This window comes from Anthonomus grandis, chromosome 16 (assembly GCF_022605725.1).
Source record: "Anthonomus grandis grandis chromosome 16, icAntGran1.3, whole genome shotgun sequence".
NCBI classification, from domain to species: domain Eukaryota; kingdom Metazoa; phylum Arthropoda; class Insecta; order Coleoptera; family Curculionidae; genus Anthonomus; species Anthonomus grandis.
The window spans coordinates 8,985,853-9,006,757 of NC_065561.1; the positions used below are offsets into that span (position 1 = coordinate 8,985,853).

Genomic DNA, 20,905 nt, shown 5'->3' on the forward strand with positions numbered 1-20,905 from the left:
GTGACATAGCACTGATGGCAAAAGAAACGGTTTTTTTTATAAGGGGTTGCTATTCGAACGTTGATATTATTGTTTATGTTAATTTAAACAGTTTCGTGTCTAAACCGTCAGGTTTTTGCGACATAGTTATGTAAAAATATCATTATGTCCTTTGAAACCGTTTATAATGGTTTCTCACTTTACAGAGAAGTTGAAACATTTTTTTTTGTTTCATTTGTTAAAATATACAACTCTGCCATTTACATTACAATTCTATATTTTTTTTTTTTAACAAATAATTATTTGACTCTAACTTACGCGTTTAAACAAAATGTATAATTTAAAATTTTCATTTTACATCACATTTGTCAAGACATCTCAGTAAAGTCAACAAACATACAATTTAAAGTCACCACATATCTTACAGCTACAATAGTCATACTCTTATATATTATTCAAAGTATGGTAGTTCTCTGATAACCACAAACTAGCCCTTAACTATCCATGTTAATGATACATATTGACCATAAATTTTTCTGTGGTGATCATCAAATAAAAAATCACAGTGGCAAGTCAATTGCTTGGGCAGAGCACAGTATTCTACTTCAAAACCTAAAATACTACGGGCTTGATCATATCATCGTTAATCTACTGGAGTTCTATTTAGACTGGTGGAAGTCAGTTTGTCTGCTTCAGCGTGGAGTTCCTCAGGGATATATCCTTGAGCCTGTCTAATTTTTGGTGTATGCCAATGACCTGACCAACTAGCATTCTGATTCCATTTTTTATTTATATGCTGGTGATATTTTTCCCTGATTTGGGCCGAAAAAAAATTCAAATGTCTGCTTTCAACTGTTTAAATAAGTCAAAGATCCCGAACATACTTCTTTCCCTTGGTGTAGGTGATATTCGATCAACAATAGTATTTGGACGAGCCCTTAAATCATCTTTCCAAATAAGTACATATATTCTTTTTTTGTCTATTCTATCGCCTCGCTTTGAGCTGGATGAATGAAGCCACCAAAATTAATATAATTTATATAAAATAAATCGGACACTCATAAATATTCATAGTTCTAATTATATTATTGTGTGTCTGTTATTTATCAGGGACAATTTTTCTAGTTTTGCGACACATTCTGGCACTCACCAGCATTTTAATACGGGTAATTCCTTGGTGGCATTATATCGAAGACTCTTACAGTAGGATGTTAAGTACACCCTGTAAAGTTTGCACAAAAAAGAGAAAATACTGTGCAGTGTCCACAAGGTGCAACTAAATTGCACAAAACCATTTATTAATAAATCACAAAATAGTTTTATCACCAATCAACTCTCGAAACGTGTTTCGCTAACTATATTAGCAGGTTTCTGAAATCTTGCAAACGCCTTTTAGTCCTTCCAAAGTTTTTTAATGTACCTCTTAAGAGTACATCATTTTGCCAAAAAGGCTGAAGTTTTTGCTAAGCAAAAATGGCTAGATTAAGACATCAAACATTAACCGTAGCATTTTAAAGCTATAAGCATACACATTTTTTTATAAACTCGCTTTTACACTGAGTTATTTAATATCAAACATGGAGAGATTTTCAAAGAAAAATGTTTGAGGAAGAAAATCGAATTAACATGGTTGAAACTCAGTCCTCTCAGTCTCTCAAAGAAAAAAAAACTTGATGTTCTTTCAAGGGTTTTGAAAACTTTTTTCAAACCAGTTTCAAACTACAAAAACAACGTGGGCCTCCACGTTATTTATAGTAAGTGCTGAATCATAAATTCAATACTTCAAGCCAGAAACTTCAAAAAGATTTACTAGAGAAACGATTCGCCAAATCTTTGGAAATGAAAGTGAAAAAAACCTTGTTTCTTCTTCAGATAAATTCAAGATACAACTTGCGAACTCAACAATTCTAAATTTATATTGTTTGCCAAAAATCCATAAATCTGGCAATAAAATAAGACCAATTTTTTGTAGTATAGGGTCACCAACTTAAATTTAAACTTTTTGCTAAAGCAATGAAGCAATTGAACTATAAAAATTACCTTATGGATGTTTTTTAGTCAAAAACAGTTATCAATTTATTACAAAAGTCAATCATTTAATTTTAAGTGAAGATGAAGTTATTGCTTTTTTGACGTAACTTCTTTGTTTCCGAGCATTCTTATACCAGAAACTTTCGAATATCTGACTGAACTTTTGGAAATTAATGATTTCGATAATATACGAGACATAATAGAACAACTTAAGGATACAGCCATGGGTAATTGCCTGTCTTTTCCTAGCAACTTCTAAAGCTCTTGAGTGAAATAAACTGTTTTGAGTCAAATGCAAAAAATAAATTCCAATACTTTTCTTTCTTATATCCTCTTGTCATCAAAAATAATAATAGGTTAAAATTTGATATTTATAGAAAAGAAACAAATACCTTTAGATACATAACTAATGACTCTGACTATTGTTTTCAACATAAAATGGCTAGCATGCATTTTTTAAAACATTGTTTAGTCTCATTTCCTCTAAGTATTACCAGATTTAATAAAGAAAGAGAAATAATTAAAACAATTGCTAGGATCAATAATAATTTACTCAGGAAACCCAAAGGACAAAATAAAGATCAATAGTCTATAAGATTAATTGTAACGACAGGGCAAACAAGAAGATCAATTTTATTAATGTCAGATATAAAGATATATAGCTTATGTGGAATATTGAAGGTTTGAAAAGCTTGGCTGGGCATGTTTTAAATACTGGTTACTATAAAAATCAAAAATCATTCTTAGTAGGGATAATAAAGGTCCAATCCCTATAAACAATTATGCTTTTCTTTATACTTTAGCATTTGCTTTTTACATCCCTATAGTGAATTTATGCTTCATTGGATTTTCCGTTCCATTATACATTTTGTAAGTAGTTAATCTTCTCCCGAAAATGCTGAACTGCTGAATGAATGAACACGTGTCGAGAGTAAAAATAAAAAGTTTTGGTTAGTACAAAAACTTTTTTGTGATACACCCAATGAACCATTAATTCATACTTTAAAAGTTGTTCTGTTGGTTTTGTGTTTCAAAAATGTGTGAACAAGTAATCATTTATTGTTTTTCTATTGTTTATTGTTAAAAAAAAAATATCTTAATTGAAGTGGAAAAAAAGTGATTATTGAAGAGAAAAAAAAATTTAATTATACGGTGCAGGTATTCATTAACTACGTTTGGTCAAACCTATAATTGAGCGACAGAACGCTATGACGCAGGAGTTTATAAAAAAGAATTTCCCGCAACGTGTAACCACCGCTTATAAATCTTGATCTCATTTGACCTAAAAAATGACAGAAGGTTCATGAGATCTAACCTCAATTTCTTGACTGTCATTTCGGAACCTGCATTTCTGGGATGGCCGATCGAGGGAAATAGGCCAATTTCCGAAAAAAATATTAATAAAGTAAGGAAATGGCGGCTGCAGTTGCTGACAACATAGAATTTACTACTTGGTTGGATAAAAAGTTACAGGAACTCAACACCGACGAAGAAGTTTTTGGTTCTTATATTCAAGGTATTTTAGACAGTGATGAAACTTCTGATGAAAAATCAGAAGCCCTTCAGGGTATACTTGCCGAAATTGTGGAAAATGTAAGTTTTTTTTAAACTTCTTAAGTGCTTCAATCGGTAGGAGACTGTGTTCTTTAATGTGCATGATTGTCTTGATTTCCTGTTCTATTTTCAAAAGTTATCCTAATTTTAATACCTAAATTTTTTTAGTAACAGTATAATACCTATATCACATTTTGAGAAATGTATCTTGAATATTAAGGATATTACATGATTACATAATTACATACATAATTCACATGATTTAATTCATAAATATGAATATTTTGAGAAGCAGTTTGTACATTATTGAAATTGGCAGATGAAGGGGAGCTGTTAAACACTACCAAAGAAATCTGCAAAAACATTCACAATCTGCAGGGGAATAGACAACCAATTATTCTTGTAGTTCAAAATATTAGGAATGTTAGGTGTGTCTTTCTTGCCATATCAATATAGGACTTTAGGAATGGTTGCAAGGTTAAAACTCAAATGCATTATAGTCAACTAATAATTTAGTTCTCTTCTACCTACTGTGTGACTTATACCTTTCCTTAAGAGCTGCATAATTTGGACAGGGATATCAATATTTATTTTTGTAAGTCCATAATGGGAATCTGCTCTGTGGAAGATATCCCAAACACCATAGAAGCTGGAAATTGCCTCGTTAATGTCATCAAGTTCATGAACAAAAATTCCACTGAACCTCAGATATAAGCTGATACAGCATGGGAAAGTTAGCCCTTCTAAAATTATAGTTGAGGCTTTGATAGTCAAAGTCAAAATATACTTTATTTACTAAGTTTACAAACTTGTGCTAAAAGCTTCCTAATCCTAGAATTCATAATACAAGTATTTATTTGGTTATACAGGATACAGGACAAAAACAGAATATAGAATCGATTTTGATTGAACATTGTATATAGATTCTACATATTTTATATAATCAAAGAAAAAACCAAAAAAGAAGAAAAGAAAAGGGGAGAACCAACATAAAACAAGAATAATAAAAAAAAATAATAAAATAAATCTGATCAAAAGATATATGTATAATTAATTTTAAATATTAAAATGAGTCGTTAAAATACTCTTCAATGCTGTAGTAAGCTTTTGGTAAGATTAATTTCTTTAGTTCTCTCCTAAACTTTTTAAGGTCTGTAACAGTCCTAATCGAAAAAGGAACATGATTAAATATTTTACGACTAATCAATATAAGGGAGTTTCTCGTAAGTGAGGAAGTGGGGATTGGAAGAGATAAGTTGCCTACTTGATGAGTATTATGACTGGTGCAGGATGGTGGACTTACGGACTTATGTATGAGTGCTGCAGTTTCCAATATAAAGAGTGAGAAAACTGTTTCAGAAAATTCTTTCAGCTACAAAAAGGGGTTTACAAGAGACTCAGACCAACATCACACAGATACCTTAATGCTTTTTTCTAAATAGTAAAAATTATGTTAAGGGGTCCCTTGGAGCACAAACCCCAAAATGGCAACCCACAAAGTATATGAGAGTCTATTAAGGCGAAATTATTTGAACGAGCAAACAACCCCCCCAACTCAATCCTCCAGCCTGGCAATCCTGACTGCAAAACAACCAGAAGAAAGTTTAGCAGCGAGGCCCAAAATGTGGTTGTCAAACCTTAAACTTTCATCAATGAAGAGGCCGAGAAATCGACAATATCCCTACCATGTAGTAGGCTCTGCTCATCAAACAAAAAACACTTTACATTACACTTAAAGCCCAGAACAAAAGTCTTATCAACATTGAATACAAGCTGATTACAGATGCACCACTCTTTAATTTTGTGAAGGTCCTCTACTATGCGAGATATGACTACTTTTTGATCTTTGTTATGCCACAGAATTGTAGTCGGCAAACTGATCCACTAGTCCATGCAGTGATAGAGAGCTTAAGTCATTAACATATAATAAAAATAAAATAGGACCCAACACTGACCCTTGAGGTACACCACATTTAAGATGTGCTATCCCTGATGAAAATTCCAGCTGCAACCACCCTCTGGGTGCGGCCAGACAGGTATGACTTCAACCACCCCAAAGCCACTCCCCTAAATCCGTAAAAATCAAGCTTTGACAGCAGTATTCCATGATCCACACAATCAAAGGCCTTGGACAAATCACAGAACACCGCTGCTGCAACCTCCTTGGAGTTCATAGATAGATACACACTCTCCAAGAATCTGAAAATGGCATCCTGCGTGCCCTTAGATGACTGAAATCCATACTGATTAGGGGACAGCACATTGTGTTTGGTCAAAAAAGAGACAATTCTCTTTTTTGCAAGCCGCTCAAGAACCTTGGAGAGGGTTGACAAAATTGATATGGGACGGAAGTTAGAGGGTCATTCCAAGCTACCACCCTTATGAAGAGGGATAATCATAGCTTCCTTTGAACAGGATGGGAACTCGCCCTAAAGAAATGACTGATTGATTGCCCAAACCAAAGCACCTAATGCACTCGCAGGCAGAAGTGACAGCAGATGTGAAGAGATACCATCGGAACCTGAAGACCTATGATTCTTCAAGCACTGAATTGTTTCAAGGACCTTGGTGGCATCTACAGGGTGGAAAAAGAATGATTGGCTGATAGCATTCCGATTAAGATACTGCAATGGATCGCCGTCACTGGGAACTGCTTCCAGTAACTTCTTAGCAATCTTAGAAAAATAGTCATTGAAACCATCGGGCCCCAAGTCCGATTCAACCAACCGCCGACGAGAAGACTACCTACATTCGTTAATGATTAACCAACTTTCCTTCTGTCTGTTACCAGACAAATCTAAGCGCTCATTGTTATACAGTTCCTTTCTGACTTTTATCAGATGCCTATAAATTTTCTGATAATCCTGAAAATAAGACCTGTTGAATTGATTGTCAATAGATTTGCGAAGTCTTGCTAAGCATCGCAAATTTAGGGCAGATGGTTTTAGTCCCGCGGTGATCCATGATTTTCGTCTCTTGGATTTAAGTCTAACCAAGGGAAAGCAGATATTTATTTTATCACATAATGTATAATAAAACGAAGAAAATGGTTGTGGAGCAGCCCGAATTGCATTCCAGTTAACAGACGAAATGGATTGAGAAAATAAATTCAAATTGTTCCCACTAAACACTCTCCCAATGCGGCGGCCAGATTTGTTTTTAAAGTCACCAGGGAATTGGATATACACCCCCTCGTGATCCGATATACCCACTGAGTGCACTGAATAGGTAACACTGTCCAAATTACTGCAGAAATAATCAATAGTGGTTGATGAAGAGGACGAAATACGAGTGGGTGCATTAACATGCATGGTGAGTGCAAATGATTTGAAGATTCCATCAAGAGAAATTCTTTGCAGTAAGGAAACCTCTGAATAACTAATATTAAAATCTCCAGCCAAGATAACACGCGAGTGAATAGGGAGCTGGGACAGAAGACAATCAAACCTGTCAAGAAACACACTGATATCCCCAGAGGGCGGGCGGTATATACAAATAACGTACATATTAAACAATTTACAAAAACACACCGAACACTCAAAAACCCGTTCAACTGAGGCATCACAAAACTTATCAACAGTACAGAAAAAGCTTTGAAAATGTCTCCTAATTAGAACAGCAGTTTGAAGGTTTGGTTTAAAGTTCAATTCCTCTACTCTAAATGATATAACAATAGAAGGATGATAAGGATTCTCTGGGAGTTAAATACCACCATCAACAATGCATGAGAAATTCGCAAATATCAGATGAAGGATATTACCTTGAACACTTTGTACATTTCAAATATTATTAAATTGACAGAGATCAGAAAATGAATAGTCATATTCGGTATTTTTTGTTTCCGAAATCCAGATAATTAAAATTATGAATAAGAAATACATTTCTTTAGGATGTTCTAAAAATACCTAATATTGACTCTTGCAATATCTGCAGATAATAGTTTTATGTGACATACTATTCAAATTCAAAAAGTGTTTTATTGTCATAAAATATATATTTTGTTGACAAAGCATAGTATAATAAAAACCTAAGCACTACACACATAAATACTAAAACCACATACATAAATACATTGGAAAATAGATTAAAATTTACTATAAAAAACATACCTAAATTAAATCATACACTTAGTGTAACAAGCAAGCAATGTTTAAATATTAGAGCTCATCCTGACCAAATTCATCCACACTGTAATAAGCCCTATTTAAAAGTAGTTTTTTTAATTGACAGCGAAAATTTTTAAGAGAAAAAGTTGATCTTAAATTGATTGGCAGATGATTAAACATTTTTCGATCCTCGTAAATCAGAGACTTTTTTACCTGAGAAGATTTGAGAATTGGTAAGATATGAACCACTCCTTAATGATCTTAAGATCATAAGCTACAAGTTCAAGAAGCCTCACAATTTCTTTCACTTTCCACAGGATAGATGTGTGTTCTGCAAATAGGGTGAATTTTCCAGAGATAATAACCTTTTTATGTTGTTAATGTTGAGGTATGTACAAGAAGAAAAGGACTTTGAGGAGAGGAAGTATGACTAATGATAGATATTTTGCAGCTTGTTTATTTTGACCTTATAAGACCTGCCTGGGATTTTGTAGCATTCTGTTAGATCTTTACGGTTAATTAATATATCAATCAACCAATCAATCAATTTATTAATGCCAATATACAAAATAGTATTCACACAAGTCAAGAATTACAAAGTTAAAGTTAAAAGTTAAAAAATAGGGTGACTGTTTATAAAAATTGATAATAAAATTTTTCCTAAAACACTACATAAAACTCATTAAAACCAAAACACAGTGATTGATATACATACAATGAACAATACACAATCACAATGTCTTAAATAAAATGCAATATATAGGTAGGTACTCAATATCACAGATAGAATGTGAAGTTTAAAAACTCTTTAGCTAAATAGAAGGCATTAGAGACTAGAATTTGTTTTTATATTTTATTTTTAAAACGTTCCAAATCTAAATCCACATAGTCGGTAAGAAGTTTATTATATAACTTAACAGCTAGAAATCCGGGACCATTCTGACACCTTGTTTAGCATTGGTAAATTGGAACTAGCCTATTTATGTTTCTAGTAGCATAGTTGTGTATATCACCATGTACTTGTACCGATACCATGGACCGATCCCTATTCCTGTGTACCCATAAAAGATTTTCCAATATATCTACAGAAGGTAGGGTAAGTATTCCCTTCATAAAGAAAACAGATCTACAATCCTCCCTGCAACCCGGCCTACCCAAAATTCTGATTGCCCTTCTCTGTAGTGAAAACAACCTTTTTGTTTGTGGGGCATGAACCCACATACACTAGAATAGCATATGTGGCTAAGGAATGGAAGGCGCCAAAATAGGCTGTTCTTAAGCCAGATTCAAATAAACATCCAGCTAGGCGACGAAGGGCATATATAGATGTTTTTAGCCTTCCTGCAACAATATTAATGTGGGAATGCCAGTGAAGTAGAGGATCCAATAAAACTCCCAGAAACTTAACAGAAAAATCCTTTGATATGTCAGCTGGTCTCAGAGTAAAAATAACTTTGTTGGTCTTGTCTGCGTTGAGATGCAATTGGTTCATGTTAAACCATTCCTGAATTCCCCCCTGCAATACTCTCTGTTGTGTCATCAGCAAAAATGGTGAATTTACCAGATGGTTCAGTTAATGGTAGGTCATTTATATAGATCAAAAAGAGGATAGGCTCCAAAACAGATCCTTGGTGGGTAACACCTATGGTTATCCCACTTTTTGCTGATGACACCCCACCAACACTTACCATCTGATCTCTATTGGCCAGATAGGAAGCGAGAAGTTTAACACTGTTGGGACTGAGTCCATATTTAGAAAGTTTTTGCAGCAATATGTTATGGGGAACACAGCCGAATGCCTTGCTCAAATTGCAGAACAAGACACTGCCATATTGCAAACTATCAAAAGCATTTAACAAGTAATCAACTAAGTCTAAAATGGCCATAGTGGTACTTTTACCCTTCCTGAAACAAAACTGGCTGGATGTAAAAAGATTGTTACTCTCAAAAAATTCACAAGTTGAGCAGCAATAAATTTTTCAAAGATTTTTAAGATTATGGGCAGCAAGGAAATCGGACGCCCTTTTTAAAAATAGGTTTGGAAAAATAGGATTACCTTGGCTGACCCGAGCGCACCTGGAAAAGTGTTCTCCGTGAAGCATCTGTTTATTAGTTTTGTTACTGGAGCCATGATAATGTTCTTAACTGACTTAATTAATTTGACATTTAGCCCATAGATGTCTTGACTAGTCTTATTTTTTAAGCCGTCAATAATCTCTCTTAATTTTATGAATGATATAGGAGAGAAAGAGAACACATTCTCCGGCATACCCAGAACAGAGAGACTTTGGATTGGGTCACCCCGCGACAGTGGAATGTCTCTAACAGTATCATGGGCAACACGTGAAAAGAAATTATTGAAATCGTCAACCGTTAAAGTACTTTCATGAGATTTTTTCTATTTTGACGTACCTACACTACCATTAACAACTTGCCATACGGCCTTAGTTGGATTAGAAGCTGATGAGATGAATTTATCATTGCCTTTTATTTTTGCCTCTTGTATAGCTTTATAAGCTTTTTGAAAGTCCTTAAACCCCTCAAAATTTCTGTTTTGGTACTGTCGAGACACTCCACTCAGCAACTGTAGATGATCCCGCATGGCCCTTAGGTTATTGTTAAACCAAGTTATTGTATTTCTCTGATCGGTCCTCACCCTATATGTTTTCAGGGGAAAAGATTGAGTATATGCTTTTTCTAGAGAAGATAGAAATATTTTGAAACAGTCATTGACAGCTACACTCTCCTCTGTCACAAAATTCCATTTATATGAGGAAACCAGTTCAAAGAAAGACAACATAGCTCCTTGGGTCACAGGCTTACATACCTTATGGTGGTGCAGAGTCCCACCAATATTACTCTCAACGATCACTTCGAGCTCCTGTCCAAGATGATCTGGCACCCCAATATCGAACAACACTGGATTTAAAGGAATCGGTACTGAAATTTATAAAAATGTTGTCCAGAGAAGCTCCAGCCCTTGTATGGTCTGTTATAGTTTGTTTAAAACCATAGCTCCCCATGATGTCAGAAAGGTCAAGGAAATTCTGCTGATCAGTATTGTGGACATTAAAATCTCCCACAAATAATTTTTTTTTATGTATACCAATTTTATTTATAATTAATTCAATTGAATTTAAGAATAGTTGTACATTTCCTGATGGAGACCTATATATTGAAACATATATTAAAACATATACATTTAAGTCATTTAAAAATGCTGTAAATAAAAATCTTATTTATAAGGATATGGAATCAGATTTTATGCAAATATTTTTTTTAGGGTTCAGATATAACAAAAATATGTGATGAGATCTTGGAACAATGGCAGCTCTTAAAACCCAAGGAATCTCCTTCCTCCACTCAATGTGCAGATGTAGACCTCAATGAAAAGTTGGCAAAATTGCTTGAATCTCAGTCTCTAGCAACCACCAAGCAAAAAAAGTATACTGAGGAAGAAAAGAAAATTAGGTAAAACTAAGCTGAAAAATATGTGTCATAATAAAAGATTTTTGATCTATTTCTTATCAAGTTAATAAGGGTTTATCCCATTATCTTTTTTTCATACAAGTTCTTCACATCTTTAATACACAAGTTTTAAGGGAAGCCATACTCGCTCAGTATAGTCAAATGACAGATTCTGAAGAAGATGAAGAAGAGGGTGCTACAGCTGACCCAAAACCAAAAGAGACCCTAGAAAAAAATATAAATGCTCAACTTGTTCAAGAAGCAGAAAAGCAAAAGAGAGAACAATCGCGTCTAGACAGTCAAAAAAAGAAGGAAAAGGATAAAGAAGATAGGTCGGTAAATAGTCTAAATTACTCTGAAACTAACTAAGAATTGTATTTTTTGTAGAGAGAAACAAAAACAATTGAGGGAAGAAAAGAAAGAGAAACGTAAGACACAAAAGGGAGAAAGAAAAAGATAGCAGGATTAATATTAAATTTTAAATATTTTCATTTATTCATGTACATCACTTCATGAAACTTCGTCTTCTAAAGCCGCTAACAATAACTATTGTATTTATTAGGTAATTTTTTGTTCCCTCGCTTAGACTAAAACATTTAACCTTTAAAAGTATTTTTATTATTAACTAAAACTGTTTTTATTACAAGTCTATTATAAACCTTATGGTAACCAAGGCCAAACCATCTAACATTAGCCTTGTTTTAAAGGAGGTAATTGTTCCTCCGGTACTACTCTCAATATTTTATCAGCCAACACAATTTTGTTAATAGATTCGTGATAATTTTTCTCTCCCCCTCCCATTTTGGCGAGCTCAAATGCAGATTTTAATATATCCTTACAACTTCTGGGTAAATATGTTGGAAATTCAATATGAAATCTTAAAATCAAGTTGCCCTTTTCTGGATACTGATCCAGTATCGGGAGACCTTCTCTTTCAACGACTTTTTCAAAATCCGGGCTATAAAAAAATCATAGAAATTAGGTTCTGGTTAATTTTTTATTGCTGCATACTTACTTGACTACATCAGTAATCGGAATCCTCATTATTCTGTGATCAATGGTGTGGACAGTCACTACTGTTCCTACTAGGGCATCTTCCAAAGAAATAGTTGTTGTCAAGATAAGATCGTCGTTTCGTCTGACGAACAGCTCGTGAGGTCTATCTTCAGTTATAAATATTACATCAGCTGGAAATACGAATGATTATTTGTGAGCAAAAGTTTTTTGAGATACAGGTCAGCAAATAAAATACTCTATTATTTGTTGAGCAATGTTTCGATCCTTTATTTGCCATAAAGAGACAAATACTAGAAACAAAAGAGTCAATTGTAAGGCTAGCCGCATATTGAACGTAGGGCAGCAGAAGATTTTGTAACACACGCAATTAAATTAAACGCCGCATATTGGACGTAGCAGAGGCGAGGCCTGCGCGACATAGTAACAGAGTACTCTGTCCGTCCTCTGTCGGTTGTGAAGTGTGCACAGTTTTCTCTGCAGAGTGGCAACTGTTGTTGTAAAAAAATGGAACTCCTAATTGAACTCGTGCGGGAAAATAAAGTATTATATGATACAAGCCACGAAGACTATATGCGTACAAATATTGTTTAATTTGAACGTCACTTAAATCACTTAAGAGATTAAATTCTCTATGCGTTCTTTTTTTTTTAAATGAGCACTTTCACCTAAACACTTTTTTCGCCGTTTTGAATAGAAACACAACAGAATATTCTCGATTTCCGAATCCGATTCTGAATCTAAACAAAGTTCGTCTTCTGTAGACATATTTAATTCTAATAACTAATAGATACCGTCAATTTAATTATGCTATTTATATGACAATATAGGTAAATATATACATAACCAAAAAAGACAAATAGCTACGACATGCAAAGGTCCTACGTTCAATATGCGCTCGTCGCAGAGCAGAGAAATAGTTTTCCTCTGCTATGTCTCGGCTGTGCTGTGCTCTACTGCCCTACGTTCAATATGCGGCTAGCCTAAGAGACCTTGCTAGAAACAAAATAAAGATAATATATAGTGTAGATGATTTCAATTCGAACACCTTACAAATTGGGGTACGGTCAATATACTAAATTCACGCATTGAAACAAATAGCAAAATATATAATGAGCGGTCCTCGTATGTTTAAAGACATCTGATCGCTGAAAATTCCTAAACCCCGGCCCGTTCAACGAGAAATTTTGTCAGAGAGAGGTAGGCTAAGTCCCCAGCAATGACGTGTAAAAGACGAAGACAAAAGATTACTACCGGCGCTTGGGGTTTAAATTGTGGACGGGCCGGGCCTATACGATAAGTTTACATGGGCCTAGTGCCAGTGGCGTTTTATGTTTTACCAGAGACAACCAAATTGTTGTCTCTGGTTTTATTTCTGGTTTAGAATCAGGCGTCTTAAGAGTGTGTTGGTCGCGTGTCGTAATTTTATAAATTAATTTGTTGTTACCGTTGTGGTCTTTGTTTTTGTTGTTGCTTTTGTCGTTGTTAATACTGTTGTTACCACTGTTTTTAAATACTTTTTATCTAACAATTTAAAATGCCATTGTGAAGACCTTTTGATGTTTCTCATAATGAAATGGACAATTTGGAAGTTAATTCCGACTTGGCGCAATCGGAATTTTTAAATAAAGACACATGTTCAAACCCAGAGACTTGTTTTAAATATTTTCAATTGCCTAAAAAACGACATTTTAAAAAGAGTTTGTGAGCTGACTAAACTTGCCCGTACTACCATCTACACAGTGATAAAAGCCGGAGACGTCATCGATCATTCTGTGAAGAGAAAAAGGACCAATAAGCTCAAAAAAGTTGATGATACCTACAAAGACGTAATACGCCGAACTGTATATCAATTTTACAGTCAAAACAAAGTTCCAACCTTAGACATGATTCAGAATAAATTACTTACAGATTATCCTAATTATATATATAAATCTCTTTTCACCCTTTTTTTTATGGTAAACACAAGCAAGAGGAAAGGCCTATGTCACTCTTGGAGTGGTGCTTGCGCGAAGATATTTGTGGGCATTTATTTTGAATCGCTGTAGGTTGTATGCGTCGGGAAATATGTGAGGTGAAAGCCCGTTCCACAAAGAAGATGTTCTCCAGATGAATAAGTCCAATACAGCGACGTCCTTGGGGTAGGCAGGTGGACTCGATGTTGATGAGCCGCAATTGCTAGACGCGTCCTTCTTGCCGGAACAGCTCTGGGTGGAATCAGGCCTGCCAGCTCAGAGGAGCACTTACCGTGATAATAACGGTAGAATAAACAGAGATAAGCCACCTTTCTCCTGTGCTCCAGACTCTTCGTCAGTTCTGGTTTGTCGATAAGACAAATAGCTCTCTTCTGTATAGAATCCAGCAGGTTTAAACTATGCTTGGGTGCAGAGCTCCAGACATGCGAGCAATACTCGAGGGAAGGGCGTATTTGAGCTTCATGAAGAGTCAGCAGCTGTTTTGGTGTATACAGTTTTTTCGTTTTGAAATGCACTCGGCGTTTTTTGGAAGCCGTCCTGGCACCTCTGCAACGTGGTCATGCCAGGACACACTGTTGGTGACCTCGACTCCTAGAAGATGTTAAGATGATTTCATTGGCAATGTTCTCCCTGCCATAACCAGCTCCGGGCCACCAAGGTTAGTTTTCATCGTAAATACTGCAGCCTGCGTTTTTTTAGCGTTAAAATTGACCAGATTGTTACCGCCCCACTCCAAGATTGCTCTAATATCGTTGTTGATTGAAGCTACTTGTTGCTGCCTAAGATTCTGAGAACTTGCGGCTGTCGTTGGTTTGGCGGACTTAAATGTGGAAATAAGTGTGCTATCGTCCGCAAAGCTGTAGATTGACAGTGGTTCCTAGCAAATCGTTGATATATATCAAGAAAAGTTTGGAGGATAGAATGCATCCTTGAGGGACTCCAGCGTTAATGTTAAATTTGTCGGAGAGGTGTCCATCGACGGCTACTTGGATTGTTCGTTGTTCAAGAAAACTTTTGATCCAATTTAATAATAAGTTTTGTATGCCGATTGAGGAGAGCTTGGTTTGCGGAGCTTGATGCCACACTCTGTCAAATGCCTTGGAAATGTCAAGAGCGACTGAGCGGGACTCGCCGTGCTTCTCCATGGCCTCCGTCCACAAGTGTGTGACGTAAGCCAGAAGATCGCCGGTGGATATAAGCTTTCGGAAGCCGTATTGATGATCGCTGATTAGTCCAGATGATTCCAGATATCTTAACAGTTGTTGTTTGACTGCTTTCTCCATAATCTTCGATATTACTGGAACTAGTGGAATCTGGCGGTAATTGGAGGGCATCGTCTTCTTACCCTTTTTGGGTACAGCTTGCACTCGAGCAGTTTTCCAGCTTGTTGGAAATTGGCCCTGTTTATACGATGTCGTGAACAGTCTACATAAGGGAGGAGTCAATTCGTCTGCATAACGTTTTAGTATTAGGGCTGGAATTCCATCGGGTCCAGAAGCTTTGTTGGTGTCTACGCTTTTAAGAATTTTTTTTATAATTCGTTGGGGAAACGAAATTTTTTTCATCGATGAATTTACCCTTGGCAAATATGGGGGTGTTTTGCCTTGCGAGTGCAGAGTAGAATTGGACGCGAAGAGTTTACCCAGTAAGTTGGCTTTTTCCCTTGCTGTTATCGCGATTGAACCATCATCTGCTGTTAGGGGTTGCAAGGCCGACTTGGCAAATCCTTGACTAACGGCTTTCGATACCGACCAGAAAGATCTTGTTCCATTTGGGCAGTTTAACAGTTTGTTTTTGATCCTATTGTTGTGACTCTCTTTGCATTCATCAATAATTCGCTTGCAGCTATTTCTGGAGGCTAAAAAGTTCCTCCGATTTTCGATGGAAGGATGTTGACGCCATTTGCGATATGCTGCGTTTTTATTGTTTACTGCCTTTTTGCAATTCAGGTTGAACCATTGCTTGTTGTTTGATCCGCATTTAGTAGAAAAAGGGATATAAGCTTCCATTCCTGCCAAGATCGTCTCTGTAATTTGGTTTGCACATTCTGAGATGTTATTGGTTCTAAAGCAGAGCTCTTTCCAAGGGAATGAGCGATAAAATTCCCGAAGATGGTTCCACGCTGCTGATTTATAGTGCCATACCTTCCGCGGCATCGGAGGATCCTGCGTTTTACCCGCCAACTGGCAAGAGACTGTTATCAATTTGTGGTCCGATGTTCCTAGGGGGGCATGTACTGATACAGTGTACGAGTCAGGGTCTGAAGCCAAGACCAGATCTAGGAGACTCGCGAACTCGCCGTCTCGATCGGGGATTCTGGTAGGTTCCTCCACAAGCTGCTTAAGCCCGCATATGGTGGCAAATAGCTCAGCTTCTCGTCCTTCATCGTCGTTCTCGTTGCAGAAGCGCAGCCAGTTGATATTGCGAACGTTAAAATCACCCATGGTGATGATTTCTGCGTTTGGGTAGTCAATTTGCAGATGGTTAATGCAACCAACCGGGTTCAAAAAGAGCCGTCTATATTGGGTGTCGCTTGGTGGTCTGTAGATACAGCAGATAAATTTTGTAGCTCCACTGGCTATTATTTTGAACCACATGACGTCGAAGTCCGCAGGTTTAAGCGTTTCCTCCCGCTGGCAACTCAAATCGTTCTTGACAAATACTGCCAAACCAAAGTTTAGTCGAAATCGGGTGTGTAGATCGTATCCAGGATAAATGAGGTGAACATTTGTTGTTGAAGGTTTCACCTTTGTTTCTGCCAATGCCAGAATGAACCTTACGTCATGTTTTACAAGATTGTGGGTTTAAGTACACAAAATTGGACAAAAGAATGGTTGTAATGGAATCTCCCCGTATCGTAGCATGGAGGGATGAATATTTACGAAAAATTAAGGAATACCGCTAATTAAAAAGGGAGATAGTGTACCTTGACGAAACTTGGTACGACACACACGATGTTGTGAAATATGGTTGGGTGGACACTAGTAGTAAGTGCACACAAAATGGACCTTGTTCACGCGGTAAACGGGTCATCATACTTCACGCAGGTGGTAATAAGGGTTTTATTCCAAACGCTTTACTATTATCGGGCAAAAATATAAAGGACTCTTCGGCTACCATGAAGACATGTCCGCCAGTCTATTTGAAAAATTGTTTGCTGAACAATTACTGCCAAATCTATCCCCCAATTCAGTCATCGTGATGGACAATGCATCTTATCATTCAAGATTATACCACAAAGTGCCCAACAACAGCACAAAGAAGGACGACATTGTTAAATTTATGGAACTTAAAAACAAGGAAATTCCTCAAAAAGCCACTAAAAAAGTATTATTAGAAGCTATAAAAAAAAATTTGAGGAGGAATATGTTATCGACAAACTGCTGCACTGCAAAGCATAAGGTCATAAAATTTTGCGCCTTCCTCCCTATTACTGCATATTTATTCCAATTGAGATGATTTGGGCTGCAGTCAAGGAGAAAAGGAAATCAATTTCCAACTGACAGTACTTTTGTACTAGGAAGTATAAGGACAACAATTGATGAAATCTACAACAGTGATATATGGATGAAATGTGTCCAGAATGTTATTAAAAAGGAGGATGAATATGGATGGCATTTTACCCACAATTGACCCCATTATTATAGACCCAAATTCAGATTCAAGCTCGGAAAATTCGGATAGTGACTTTTGACTTTTATTCTTGCATGTTTATTATGTGTTATTACTTTATTTGATATTATTAAAATTAAAATTATTATGTCATTTGCCAAAAAGCTGACTGTGGTCTCTGTTAAGAAAAGACGGCCATTTACGGCCACAACATCGTGGAGGGCATACAGGAAGAGGAAGGAGACCAGAAAATGTTCATAGGAAAGAACAAATTTTAAATCTCATCGAAGAAGATCCAACAACAAGTACTCGAGTTGTTGCAGGGCAGGTCAGATTAAGTCAAACAAAAGTATGGACAACATTGCGCGAAAATCAATTTAATCCCTTTCACGTTCAACGTGTCCAAGCGCTACTGCCTGAGGACTTCCCCTCGCAGAGTTCAGTTTTGTAACTGGTTCCTACAACAACATGAAAATGATCAACATTTTTCGAACAAAATTTTAGCCATGGACGAGGAAACATTCACCCGAAATGGAATTAACACTTTTCGAAATACGCATGTTTGGTCTGTTGATAATCCCCATGCAATTCGCAGATCCAACTTTCAATACTGCGTTTCTGCTAATGTGTGGGCAGGAATTGTGAATGGGATACTTGTTGGACCATTTATCTTACCAGACCGTTTGACGGGCGATGTTTATTTGGACTTTTTGGTAAAATAATCTGCCTGTTCTGTTAGAAGACGTGCCACTGAATATCAGGCAAGCTATGTGGCTCCTGCAGGATGGAGCACCTGCCCATTTTAGACGAGAAGTGAGCGAATTTTTGGAATTATTTGGAAGTTACCCAAATCGGTGGATTGGCCGAAATGGACCAGTTGCATGGCCACCAAGGTCGCCAGACCTAAGTCCATGTGACTTTTTTTTGTGGGGGTATATGAAAAGTTTCGTTTTCAAGACGCCTATCGACACACAAGAAGAACTAATAGCACGTATTGAGCAGGCTGCGGCAACAGTTAGACAAAAACCGATTTCTCTATTGCGTGCCGTGACGGAACAGTGGTTACGTCGAGCAAATCGTTGTGTTGAAGTTAATGGTGACAACTTTGAACAACTTATTTTAATTAGAGAGGACCGTATTGAACTCATTTTATAACATTTTGGCAATGAAATTTTTTTATTTTTCGGGTTTTTGAATAAAGTTATTTGAAAAAAATGTTTATTTTACCGAGTTCTATACACAGTTAAAAAAAAAGTATCAACTTAAAAATCACCCTGTATTTTCAACTTTTATTCGATTAAGTGAGCACCCATTTTCAGGCTGGATAAAAATTAAATCTGCTTTATCCAAGTTTGTTTACTTACCAGGAATACTTGCGGGATTTTGGTCTCCTTCATTTGGAAATATAATTTCCGTTCCGGCTTGCATTCCTGGTTTTATTGGTATAGTTAAAATTTTCTCTCTCACTTCAGTTACAGTCCTTTCGTCATTTACAAACACAAGTCTATGGATCTTCATTTTCTTGACACCTCCAAAAAATACCTCGTGTAATGTGAGTTGAAGGGGGTGTTTTATAGGAGGCTGTTTTTTACACACTTGAATTCCAGTTACAGTTTTACACAATCTCGGAGGATCTTTTAGAACGTCTAGCAGATCGGCATATGGGGAGCAAGTTCCAAAAAACTCCCTAAAGGTAGTGGAATAATCGATTTATTAATTTTAAGTCAAAGTTTGAAAATATACCTATAAGTTTTCATAGGATCCCCATGATAGTGATACCCAGGAATATATTCGTTTTGAGTTGGCACCCCCCTCTTAAGGCCTTCCTCGCCATACTGATCAAATACAGCTCTGCGTAATGGATTACTGAGGACATCGTAAGCCTCCCCAATCAATGTAAAAACTTGATGAGCATTCGGATCTTGATTTCGTTCTACGTTAAATTCCAAAGCTAAATTTCTATAACTATAAACGAAATATAATGTTAAGGAAATTTGTGGATATATAGTTTACTTACGCCTTTTTTACTTCCAAATCTGTACTTGTTCGGGATATTTGTAAAACGCCGTAATAATCTACTCCCATGACTTAAAAAAAATGAGAATTATTATTTTGAATTTGACGCCTTATGTCATTATGGTAATTTGACAGGTGATGATATTTATTACTGCAGGGTTTAGTATTATTTAATTTTCTAGATAATGGGAATTTATGTGAAACTTGTGGTTGGTTAACACCAATCTATATAGTATACTCATAACGGTGCCCATTCACTTACAATTCGTCTAAAGTTTTAGAACTGTATGAGCTGAACCGAATATTTGAACTTTCTCAAGCCGCACACCAACCAATTAACTCGAATCCTGCAATCTTTAGTTTTAAGGCTGTCAGTTATTAAACTGCAGAAGAACTGAGCTCTTTAAAGACAGAGACATTTGGTCAGTACGAATCGAATGATCCCGTTAAAGGGAAAAATGTTTTTGAGAAACAAAAAAATTAGGCGCGTCTCGTATGCTATTCTTATTGCAATCAATAACAAAGGCAAAAAAGTCGTTTTTCTACTACCGTGCGTAAAGTGCTCACTTTACACACTTCTCAGGGTGTGTAAAGTTTCACTTTTTACGCACTATATTAGTGCCTAAAATAAAAATACCTACGCACTATAATTTGACGTTTATTTGACATTTAATTTATAGTTTGTCAACAAATGTTTTGACGTTTTTTTTACCCTAACGTCGTGCGTAAAGTAGTTTGATTTTTTTGATATTTTCTTCGGCAGTAGAAAAAATTTCGTATGTTAGACGTGTGTAAAATCCCCTTTTTTTATTCATGGGAATAAAAAAAAGATCATTTTACACACTTGTTACATAAATAACTATTTTGTGTTTAAGATGGGTGGCGGAAACATAATACTCTATCTCATGACGTCAGTGCGAAAATTAAGAAATTAACAGACTCTCGGATCTTAAAATTATAAGAAGGTTCTAACATTCCGTAACAGGACGAAGTTTGAAAGATTTGAAATTTCCAGCGATTATTTCTCTGAAATCTTATGGAAATATTCTAGATATTTGTCATTGCAAGGAGTATTTCAGAGGTAAGTAAGACATAAATAAAACAAAGAAAAGCTAATTTTTACATAGCCTAATACCGCATAGGTTTCTA

The 20,905-nt window shown here is 36.0% G+C and overlaps 2 protein-coding genes across 2 annotated transcripts; one reads left to right on the top strand and one right to left on the bottom strand.

Moving 5' to 3' along the window:
• The first annotated feature begins 3,334 nt into the window (after window positions 1–3,334).
• On the top strand, window positions 3,335–11,759 carry LOC126745475 (coiled-coil domain-containing protein 43). The gene is made up of 4 exons (XM_050453331.1): window positions 3,335–3,603; window positions 10,954–11,141; window positions 11,273–11,470; window positions 11,526–11,759. Exons 1-4 carry the CDS (start codon window positions 3,424–3,426, stop codon window positions 11,596–11,598), a joined length of 639 nt encoding a protein of 212 aa, XP_050309288.1. The 5' UTR covers window positions 3,335–3,423; the 3' UTR covers window positions 11,599–11,759.
• LOC126745470 (dnaJ homolog subfamily B member 13-like) lies at window positions 11,734–19,900 on the bottom strand. The gene is made up of 5 exons (XM_050453324.1): window positions 19,758–19,900; window positions 19,484–19,705; window positions 19,105–19,427; window positions 12,154–12,325; window positions 11,734–12,096 (listed from the first exon to the last, which is right to left on the bottom strand). Exons 1-5 carry the CDS (start codon window positions 19,823–19,825, stop codon window positions 11,829–11,831), a joined length of 1,053 nt encoding a protein of 350 aa, XP_050309281.1. The 5' UTR covers window positions 19,826–19,900; the 3' UTR covers window positions 11,734–11,828.
• Window positions 19,901–20,905: the final 1,005 nt, after the last annotated feature.